Below are 12,064 nucleotides of genomic sequence, written 5' to 3'. Positions count from 1 at the left end.
GCTGAAACTGCAGCTGGCCAGTAGCACACTGTCTTCAGAATGGACATCACTTGCTCCTCTGGATATCTATCTACTTAACCCAGTGAGACCCAGCTGAGCTCTTCCTGATGTCCTGGGAAATTCTTATCCGCAGTCACATTAAGGATCCTCTGCCAACAACTTATGTGGCTGGGTTTGCCCCCACTCCCAAATAATCTGAGAACCCTATGTGTGCCCTACCATAGGGGAAGAGCATGAAACGCATTCTATAGGAGCCTACTCCAATGTCACCTGCTGGGCTGTGGTCTGATTCAGAGACAGTGAGACATCCTGCACAATAAACACCAGTGTGAGCATGCTGCGTTTCTTTTCTGGCATCATATAAAACACAGATTAAAAAATTTTTTTTTTTCTCTAAGCGTGCGCGCGCGCACACACACACACACACACACACACTATAAAAATAGAAATAAATTAAATTATATGAATAAAAGCATTATAGTAATGTTAACAATCTAAACAATCCTTTTAATTTTTTAAGGATAGAGTAACTCTAGCAAGAAAACAGGAAATTCATTTCTGAAAACAAAATTATTACCGATCAATGAAAACACCAATATGTTAAAAGGATCTATTCTTTTGTCTACAAAGTCATCTTCTATGCCCTACATTTAGGAAACAGGCCTTTCTTCTCCCCGTCATCAGCCCCACAGCCAGCAACAATGGCACTGAGCCCAGCATTCTCTGTGTTCTGTGCAACTCTGAGCTCTCCAGCTGAACATATGTAAGTTTAAATGTGATAAAATAACCCTAAGTAGTGAAAACGTCAGAATCTAGTGTAAAAGAATAACATTATTATTCAACAAAAACTTGAAATTATCACAAGTAGAAAGAAGTTAAGGCAATACTGGTTTTTTCACTAATCAACAGGCTTAGAGACTACCAATTTCTGGAAACACCTGCAAAAAATAAGCGTAATTTGTCTGAGAACTTCAAAACGAATTAGACATTCCTGAAACAAGCCTGTGACTCTGAGCAGTGATGATATGCTAAGCTGACTTGTAAGAGAAAGGCATGACAGTGACAGGGTAATGCAGAGGCTAGCCAGGGGGAACTGGGGCTACTTGACAACTGCTTAGGATGAGTAGATAGTCCTATTACTTCTGTTATATCCTATTGTGCTTTGTTTTAAATGTTTTAACCATGATTGAAGTTTCATAACCGCTCCTTCATATCCTGTTATGAACTTTAAATGTAATGTTATATATATATGTCATATGCATTTTAATTCCCAGAATGCCCTTCTAAAATACTTTCAAGATTAAGACAGCTAACTTCTTAACAGCAACTTAACTGTAAGGACTGTCTTACCCTCAGAGAAGAGATGCTCTATCCCAACAAACAGCTGTAAAAGCTTTCCCAGCTCGTACTGGGTCCTGCACTGCTGCAGCATAAGCTTCAAAAGAAAACACACTTGCTCCTTCAGCCATGGGACAGGGATGGCAGCGTGGACCTTTATGGCTGCTGTTTCAAGCTATAAAAAAAGACATGGTCAGGGAAAGTGGTTTCACAGGGACAACTCAAAACCTCCAAATGTGCCATCCAAAGTGATGATCTGTCACGAAGCAGATGCTTCTTCAGGTCCTCTCGATGGCAGGAAGCAGCAGTGTGCCTCTTTGTGGGGCATCTCAGTGTAGAGAACTGTGTGTGTGAAAGTCAAAGATGGGAAAGAGACCCAGGACTACTTTGGAGTGAACTGATGCAAATACGCCCCCTTACTGACTAACAGCCCTGTGAGTTGCTGTGAAATTAAGCAGACATGTTTCACTTAAAAGCTTCTTCAGAGGATACAGGCTGCCCTTAAATCCAGAAGTTGGGCAATTCACATATGAAAGAACACCTCTTAGGAAGACTTGCTTAACACTGCTGAGCTGGTTCTAATAGTTAGCTTATCCTATATAATGAAAGGCCAATATGCAAATAGACCGAATGGCAGAACAACCGGAACAACTGAACAACTGGTCGCTATGACGTGTGCTGTCCACCAGGGGGCGTGTATGGAACATGGCGGGCGTTGGCCACGATGGGATGGTGGAGCAGGTGAGCCCGGCGAGCCTCTGGTGGTTACTGAAAATTCTTTGCTCCCTTGCGCTGCAGTCCCACCTGCCGCTTGCACCCGTTGCTGGCGCTGGCCCCAATCACTCCACACCGCCAGCAGGTGTGAGCAGGGCTGGTGCCATCAGCGTGTGGGAGTGGTGGCGGCAGGAATGAGGCTGCCCGCAGACAGGGGATGGGGGTGGGGTGCAGCGGGAGGGGCCGGGCAGGGGTGCGGAGGATGGGCTGAGACCTGCCCCTGTGCCTACTGCAGCCTCGTGGCCCACAGTTCCTTTCAAGGTGCACGACTTTGCACTGGGTCCCTAGTCCTATATAATAAAGAGGTAATATGCAAATTAACCCTCACACCCTCACAAGATGGCTGCCTATGACCAGGCCAGCAGGGGGGTTAGTGAGGGACGACCAAACGACTGAACAAGCAGGCTGTGCCGGGCGACCAGGCCGGCAGGGGGGTTAGTGAGGGACAACCAAACAACTGAACAAGCAGGCTGTGTGGGGTGACCAGGCCAGTGGGAGGAGTGTGAGGGGTGACCAGGCCGGCAGGGGGGGCAGTTGGGGGCGACCAGGCAGGCAGGCAGGCAGGTGAGTGATTAGGAGCCAGCAGTCCAGGATTGCGAGATCGGGCCTAAATTGGCAGTCAGACATCCCCCAAGGGGTCCTGGATTGGAGAGGGTGCAGGCCGGGTTAAGGAGACCCCCACACCCTGTGCACAAATTTCATGCACCAGGCCTCTAGTACAGCAGTTCTCAACCTGTGGGTCACGCACGACCCCTTTGGGGGTCGAATGACCCTTTCATAGGGGTAGCCTAAGACCATCGGAAAACACATATATAATTACATATTGTTTTTGTGATTAATCACTATGCTTTAATTATGTTCAATTTGTAACAATGAAATTGGGGGTCACACAACATGAGGAACTATATTAAAGAGTCACAGCATTAGGAAGATTGAGAACCACTGCTCTAGTAGTTTATAATACCACTAGAGAAGATTCTCAATTAAGAAGGTTCTCAGTTATCGTATTTCAAGGAAATCATAAAAAATATTAACAGGAAAATGACCCCAAGTAGCAGGCCTCATTAGTTTGAATTAGAACATGATTTCTTAGTCTTTATTTCTGGTTTACTTACCTCTGTTGCCCTAAGAAGAGAAACTACAGCAGGCAGATGATGGAACTGGTTAAGGAACAAATACATGGGAATAAAGGGTTGAGGCAAGGATGGAGCAGCTGCATTGCCCCTTTGCAAAAGGCTGCAGCAGGAGAAGTCAGGCAAGAATAAGAAGATACCTGGGAAGACCTAAACGTAAAACTCAAACTGATAAGCTGAGCTCATTAAAATTAAAAACTCTCTCTAAAAATCAATGGAAAATGTCCTTAGGTGAGGATTAACAACAACAAAATAGAAGGTTCAACACAGCAAGAAAATATGACAATTATAAACATGTACACACCTAATGACAGACCACCAAATATATGAAGCAAAACCTGATGAAACTGAAGGGAGAAACAGACAGTTCTACAATAACTGTTGGAGACTTTACTACCCCACTCATAATAATGGACAGAATAACCAGACAGAAGAAAACAATGACAAGAAACACATTCTTCTCAAATGCACATGAAATGTTTCAGAACAGACCATATATTAGGATACAAATTAAGTCTCAATAGATTTTAAAAGACAGATATCATACAAAGTATCTTCTCTGACCACAGTGGGATGAAGTTAGAAGTCAGTAACAAAAGGAAACTGGAAAATTCACAAAACTTTAGAAATTAAACAATATACTTTTAACAAGAGAGAAGACTCAAATTACTAAAATCAGAAATGAAAGTGGGGACATCACTACTGATTCTACAGAAAATAAAAAGGATTGTAAGAGAGTATTGTGAAAAAATTATACGCCAAAAAAATGGATAACCTAGATGAAATTGATAAATTCCCAGAAACACAAAACCTACCAAAACTAAATCACAAAGAAATATATCATCTGAATAGACTTATGACTAGTAAAGAGAGTGAATCATCAATCAAAAATCTCCCAACAAAGAAAAGTCTGGACCTGATAGCTTTACTGGCAAATCACACATTTAAAGCACTAATACCAATCCTTCTCAAACTTCTCCAAAAAATTAAAGAGGAGGGAACACTGCCTACCTTATTCTATGAAACCAACATAAGGTTGACACCAAAGACAAAGAAAACTACATACTGATATCCTTTATGAGCACTGATGCAAAAATCTTTAACAAAATACTAGCAAACTGCCCTGACCAGTGTGGCTCAGTTGGTTGGGCATCATCCGGTGCACCAAAAGGTTGCCACTTCAATTCCCAGTCAGAGCATATGCTAGGTTGAGGGCTTGATTCCCGGTAGGAGGCATGCAGGAGACAGCTAACCGATGTCTTGCTCTCACATCGATATTTCCCTCATTTTCCCTTCCTCTCTCTCTAAAAATCAATTTAAAAAATCATTTAAAAAATACTAATAGCCTTAGCCCATTTGGCTCTGTGGTTGGAGCATTGATTCTCAGATAAAAGGGTCCCAGGTCTGATTCCAGTCAAGGGCACATACTTCATCGAAGGCTTAATCCCTGGCACTGGTCAGGGAGCACGTGAGGAGGCAACCAATCAATGTGTCTTTAACACATCGATGTCTCTCTCTCTTTGTCTCTCCCCCTCCCTTCCACTCTCTTTAAAAATCAATGAAAAAAACATATCCTCAGGTAAGGATTAACAACAAAAAAATACTAATAAACTGAATTCAGCAGCATATTAAAAAGATTATACACCATTACAAAATAGGATTTATTCCTGGAATGCAAAAATAATTCAACATACAAAAATCAATCAATGTATATACCACATCAATAGGACAAAAGAAAACACCACATGATCATCTCAATGCAGAAAAAGTATCTGACAAAATTCAACACCATTTCATGATAAAAACACTCCACAAACGAGGAACAGAAGGAAACTACCTCCATATAATAAAATCCATATGTGAAAAGCCACAGTGAACATCAAACTCAATGGCAAAAGACTGAAAACACAACTCTAAGATCAGGAAAAGGCAAGGATTCCCACTTTCAACTCTTCTTTTCCACATAGTCCTGGAAGTTCTAGCCAGAGCATTTTGGGGGAAGAAGAGGGGGGGAAAAGTGATCCAAGTTGAAAAAAAAAGAAGTAAAATTATTTCTATTCAGATGATATAATTTTATATGTAGAAAACTCTAAAGATCCCACACACAAAAACTCAGAATAAATGAATTCAACAAAGTAACAGGAGAGAAAAAGTCACCACACAAAAACCAGTTTCATTCCTATAAACAATTAACAATCTGAAAAGGAAATTATGAAAATAATTCTATTTCTAACAGTATCAAAAAGAATAAAATATTTAAGACATTAATTAACCAAGGAGGTAAAAGATTTGTACAATGAAACTACAAAATGCTGCTGAAAGAAATTAAAGATATAAAAGATGGGAACACATCCCATGTTCCTGGAATGGAAGTCTAATTGTAAATATTATCCAAAGCAATCTACAGAGTCAATGAGATCCCTATTAAAATCCCAATGATGCTTTCACAGAAACAGAAAAACCCATCTTAAAATCATATGGAATCCCAAGGGACCCCAAAGAGCCAAAACAATCTTTTTTTTTAATTTTTATTTTTTATTTTAGAGAGGAAAGGAGAGGGAGATAGAGATAGAAACATCAATGATGAGAATCACTGATCAGCTGCCTCCTGCACACCCCTATTGGGAATCAAGCCCGCAACTTGGGCATGTGTCCTTGACCAGAATCGAATCTGGGACGCTCTATTCCACTGAGACAAACCGGCTAGGGCCCAAAACAATTTTGAAAAAGAACAAACTCATACTTTCTGATTTTAAAACGTATTACAAAGCTACAGTAATCAAAATTGTGTGGCATTGGGATAAAGACAGACATATAGACCAGGGGTCCTCAAACTTTTTAAACAGGGGGCCAGTTCACTGTCCCTCAGACCGTTGGAGGGCTGGACTATAATTAAAAAAAAAAACTATGAACAAATTCCTATACACACTGCACATATCTTATTTTGAAGTAAAAAAACAAAACAGGAACAAATACAATATTTGTATTTGCATGTAGCCCATGGGCCGTAGTTTGAGGACCCCTGAATAGACCAATGGAATAGAAAAGAAAGCCCAGAAATAAATCCTTGCATATATGGTCAAATGATTTTTGACAAGGGTGTCAAGACAATTCAATGAGGAAAGCACAGTCTTTTCAACAAATGGTGCTGGGAAAACTGACTATCCACATGTAAAAAAATAAAGTTGAACACCTACCTAACAAGATATACAAAAATTAACTCCAAATGGACAAAAGACCTAAATGTAAGACCTAAAACAATAAAACTAGAAGAAAACATAGGACAAAACCTTTATAACACTGGATTTGGCAATGATTTCTTAGCAATGACACCAAAGGCATAGATAACAAAAGAAAAAATATACAAATTGGATCTCATGAAAATGTAACAATTTTGTGTATAAAAAGATACTATGAAAAGAGCAAAACAGCAACTCACACAATGGGAGAAAATATTTGCAAATCATATATCTGATGTGGGATTAATACCCAGAATATGTAGAGAATTCCTGAAACTCAACAATAAAAAAACACAACCCAATTTAAAAAAGGGGCTGGGTGGATAGGAGCAAAGGGGAAGAAAATGGGGGACATCTGCATACTGTCAACAATAAAAATAATGGGTAAAGGGCTTAGATAGACATTTCTCCAAAGAAGATACACAAATGGCAAATAAGCACATGAAAAGATGCTCAACATTACTAATCATTAGGGAAATACAAATCAAAACTACAATGAGACACCACCTCACACCCGTTAGTATGATTACTATTAAAAAAACAGAGACCAAGTATTGGTGAGGATGTAAAGAAATAGGAACCCTTATGTAATACTGTTAGGAATGTAAAATGGTAGTCACTGTGAAAAATAGTATGGTATTCCTCAAAATATTAAAAGTATAATTACCATATCATCAAGCAATTCTACTTCTGAGTAAACACCCAAAAGAAGTGAAAGCAGGATCTCAAAGAACTGTTTGTATACCATGTCATAACAGCATCATTCACAATAGCTAAAACGTGGAAGCAACCCAAACGCCCATCGATGAATGAATGGACTAGCAAAATGTGGTGTATACACACAATGCGATATTATTCAGCATTAAAAAGGAAGGAAATCCTGGCATATGCTATGGATGAACTCTGAGGACGTTATGCTAAGTGAGATAAGCTAGATGAAAAGACAACTATTATACAGTTCCACTTATGAGATACTTAAAGTAGTAAAAATCATAAGGACAGAAAACAGAATGATGGTTGCCCGGGGCTAGGGATAGGGGAAGAATGAAGAGTTATTGTTTAATGGGTATAGCTTCAGTTTTACAAGATGAAAAGAGTTATTTTGGAGGTGGATGGTGGTGATGGTTACACAATAATGAGAATGTATTTAATACAACTGTACACTTAAAAATGGCTAAGATGGTAAATGTTATGTATATTTGACCACAAATAACAAAAGAAGATACCTATTAGGGTGCCAAGTCATGGAGAGTTATAGACCAAGGAAATTAATGTCCCTATTTTCTGTGATTTAGAAAACTCAGGCATATTTGAATAACTGATTCTGTATTTTCAAATAATAATCTTCATTACAGTGAAGACTAATGTGATTTGAGAGCAAAAGCCTATACTGAGGTTCCACTGATATAAATTTGTTGTGTAAAATCAGTAAATAGTTTTGTCTTATTTATCATAGAGCTCTTTTGTGGTAGAGAAGGCAAAAGTGCCAAAACTCCAGGCAGGATTGAGGTATATTTCTTTTGAACAGGCTATCTTGAATTGTTAGAATGTGGCCCATTTATCACCATACTCTTCTCTAGCATCCATAGCAGATACCATGAATTCCTTTCCCACTGAGCTTGGCTGCCGCATCAGGATACTGATCACAGTTAGCACATTAGATAAAACCTGTCATCCTTGGCAACTGAGGTGATTTATAAGCAAGGCCACTGACACTCCTACCCTGACTCGCTATCTCTGGCACAGTACAAATGATTTCATTTGAATTACACCACATAACAGCTGTTCACCTACTGTCACATCCCAACTACTAGCAGACAGCAGGCCACTCTAACAAATTTCACATCAGTAAGAAAGAACATATTCTAACTTACAGTTTCAAGGCTCTTCTGGAACTCCAGTAGTTTAGCTTTGGCTTCCTTATAATTCTTGAAGAACATACAGAGTTCATACATCTCCAACATCAGTAGTAATGGGGAATCCTTTGAAGAAGAGTTTGAAAGAAATTACAAAATCCTGCCCGGCTGGCATGGCTCAGTGGTTGAACCTTGACTTATGAACCAGGAGGTCACGGTTTGATTCCAGTCAAGGGCACATGCCCAGGTTTCAGGCTCGATCCCCAGTAGGGGATGTGCAAGAGGCAGCTGATCAATGACTCTCTATGATCACTGATGTTTCCATTCCTCTCTCCATCTCCCTTCCTCTCTCTAAAGTCAATAAAAAGATATTTTTTTTAAAAAGACAAAATCCTGAACTTAATACTATTTTCTCATGAATAATGGCAATATAAGAGAAGGTTAAAGTAAAAGACAAATGTTATTAATAGCAGCTTCATAGAATTAAATTACGTATGTTAAAAAGAAAGGCAGTTACATCTACTCAAAGGTCGGTCCATTTTCTGTCTATCCTATACTTGGTCCAACACACAAGAGCAGGACATAGTCCACTAGATGGTGCTAGGAAACCTTTACATACACTCCCTGATAAAGGGCTCCAGTGACCTGCCAACCTGCCTGTGGCATCAATCCATACAGTTCCATCACTTCAGTGGGAGCTTTCCAGTCAGAGCACAGGAGTCTGGGAATTAGAAAGTATGGATCTGAACTGTAAGTACTCTGCTCACTAAATTACTGTGAGATCCTGCGCATGTTACTTAAGTTCTGTAAACCTTGGTTTATTACTCTGTAAAATGAGGATAAGACCACTTCATAATATCCTAACACAATATTACCTTTTGGGGATTATTGTGTGAATTGACTAAAATAATGTATAGAAAGCACTCTGCTAAATAAATGGTAGTTCTATTATCATTATTTGTTATGGGCTACAAAATAGATTTAGCCGGCTGGTGTGGCTCAGTGGTTGAATGTTGACCCATGAAGCAAGAGGTCACAGTTTGATTCCCAGTCAGGGCACATGCCTGGATTGTAGGTTTATCCCCAGTAGGGGCATGCAGGAAGCAGCAGATCAATGATTCTCTCTCATCATTGATATTTCTATCCCGCTCTTCCTTCCTCTCTCTGAAATCAATAAAAGCATATTTAAATAAATAAATAAATACCTTAAAGAAAAGCTGGAAACCTCTGATGAGAGTTTTGCTCTTCTGCCTTGTTAATAATGTTCTCCAGATGACTGAGAAGTCCTCAAGGTCCCATGTATGGCCCTCCAATGAGTCCTGAATGTGTCCCATTGCTTCAGCTGCAATACTGTCCTCCACAGAAGCGATGATCCAAACACAGAGACAAGAAATAGCACTGGCATCCTACCATTGAATAAAAATTTTTCAAAATAAAATAACAACTGGGCTTGGATTATCTGACAGAGGAAGTTTCCAGCAATGCTACAACTACAGATGGCTATTTCCTGTTCAGGAAAAATCACCTCACTAAATTGGTTAAAATGGCTTGAAAATCCTTCAAAGGTGAAACAAACTCTAATGAACAACCAAGGGACTTTTATAAGCCATCCTGTAGGGTATGGCAGGTGAAAAGGCCAAGAGACTGAGAGGATATATGTGAAAGTCAGGGAAGTACTAGGTATAAGAAAACACACAGAACTGCTGACCAAGGGACTGTCTGGAGTATCCTTCTTCCCTGCTCAGAGGCAATGGTGGTCAGTCCACCAAAGCATCCTTCTCTGTGACTGCCAACCAGGAACCAAGGCTCTGACCACTTAAGCTATTATATGTCAAGGCACAAAGAAGTGCACTGGATGGCCATGCTGGAGAAGCATAAAGAGTTGCAGTGACCTTGGAAACATGCTAGGCTCTAGCAGCTAGAGCCTCAATATCATCATTCTCCCCACACCCTCTGATTATCAGCCTTTCCTGTCCCTCCCCACTTCTTCTATTACTCTCTGGTTCCTTAATTTAGGCTTCTCATGATTCTCACCTGCAGACATGAGGCTAGGACACTAAGAATAGGGGCCTGTTGTTTCACTGCTTCAGCCAGGAGCCAGCACCAGGAGTTTGGCTCCTCTGAGCACCGGAGCAGAATTTCGAAGAAATCAGTTCTCTCTTCTTTGCTTTTCTGGAGTTCCTGGGGGGACTTGTTGCAGACTTGATCACTATCCATTCTGGAGTTGGACACTGAGGGCAAGTTCTCAAAAGCTAGCCTTAAGTGGTCTTGAAGGACAGGGTTGAAATACTGGAGAAGAGATTTCACCTGGAAAACACATTAGATGATTAAAACAGACGACCAAGTTATTTTTATTTCTCAATTATAGTTGACATTCAATATTATTTTATACTAGAGGCCCGGTGCATGAAATTCATGCACAGGTAGGGTCCCTAGACCTGGCCAGTGATCAGGGCCAATCTGTGGGGAGACCAGCAGGGTGATCGGGGGATGGGGAGCCCCCACTGGCACCCGCCTTGGCTGGCCTGGGGCCTGCGAGCTTGCAGGAAGCTCCTGCATTGAGCGTCTGCCCCCTGGTGGTCAGTGCACATCATAGCGACCGGTCATTCAGCTGGTTGTTCTGCCATTTGGTCGATTTCCATATTAGGCTTTTATTATATAGGATTAGTTTCAGTTGTACAGCATAGTGGTTAGACAATCACATACTTTATGAAGTGACCCCCCAATAAATAGTTCCCACCTGGCACCATACGTAGTTACTACAATATTATTTACTATATTCCCTAGGATATGCTTTACATCTCCATGACTATTTTGTAGCTACCAATCTGCACTTCTTAATCCTTTCACCTTTTCACCCAGTTCCCAAACCCTACCCATCTGGCAACCCTCAGTTTGTTCTCTGTCTCTATGAGTCCATTTCTGTTTTATTTATTTTGTTCTTTAGTATCACATATAAGGGAAATCATATAGTATTTGTCTTTCTCTGTCTGATTTATTTCACTTAGCATAATTACCCCTTGGTCCATCCATGTTGTCTAAAATGGTAAGATATTCTTTTATGGCTGAGTAATATTCCACTGTATATATGTGTCACATCTCTTTTTTTTTAAAATATATTTTTATTGATATCAGAGAGGAAGGAAGAGGGAGAGAGAGAGAGAAATCAATGATGAGAGAGAATCATTGATCAGCTGCCTCCTGTACACTCCACACTGGGGATCAAACCCACAACCTGGCCATGTGCCCTGACCAGGATTTGAACCGTGACCTCCTGGTTCTTAGGTTGATACTCAACCACTGAGGCACACCAACCGGGTGTGCCACATCGTTTTTATTCAATTGTCTATTGATGGGATTGGATTGTTTCCATATCTTGGCTATTGTAAATAATGCTGCATTGAACAAAGGGGTGCATATATCTTTTTGAATTTTGTTTGAGATTTCTTCAGATAAATACCCAGAAGTGGAATTGTTGGTTCATAAGATAGTTCTATTTTTAATTTTTTGAGTAACCTCTATACTGTTTTCCGTAGGGGCCACACCAATTTGCAATGCCACCAACAATGCACAAGGCAGATAACCAAGTCTCAATTTCAGCTGGAGCTGAAAATGTTAGAAAAAAGCATAAGCAAAATTGTTCTTTCTCAACCTGAACCTTGTCAGAGGTGACCATATAATTTTACAAAGTTGTTTGCTGCTTTTGAGTGAATTTCCATTTGCA

At 40.2% G+C, this 12,064-nt stretch overlaps 1 protein-coding gene across 1 annotated transcript in view; it reads right to left on the bottom strand.

Moving 5' to 3' along the window:
* The window catches only part of SPG11 (SPG11 vesicle trafficking associated, spatacsin), a 112,292-nt gene that overhangs the window by 35,282 nt on the left and 64,946 nt on the right, over positions 1-12,064 (bottom strand). Inside the window, exons 25-28 of the mRNA XM_070423533.1 lie at positions 10,375-10,647; positions 9,546-9,746; positions 8,359-8,466; positions 1,351-1,513 (exon numbers count right to left, since the gene is read on the bottom strand). Of these exons, the coding sequence (XP_070279634.1) occupies positions 1,351-1,513; positions 8,359-8,466; positions 9,546-9,746; positions 10,375-10,647 (745 nt within the window). The remainder of the gene's footprint in view (positions 1-1,350; positions 1,514-8,358; positions 8,467-9,545; positions 9,747-10,374; positions 10,648-12,064) is intronic.

Source organism: Myotis yumanensis, unplaced genomic scaffold (genome assembly GCF_028538775.1).
Source record: "Myotis yumanensis isolate MYYU_CA2020_CCGP unplaced genomic scaffold, mMyoYum1.0.hap1 SCAF_1, whole genome shotgun sequence".
Lineage (NCBI taxonomy): Eukaryota > Metazoa > Chordata > Mammalia > Chiroptera > Vespertilionidae > Myotis > Myotis yumanensis.
This window is presented reverse-complemented; position numbering and strand designations above follow the sequence as displayed.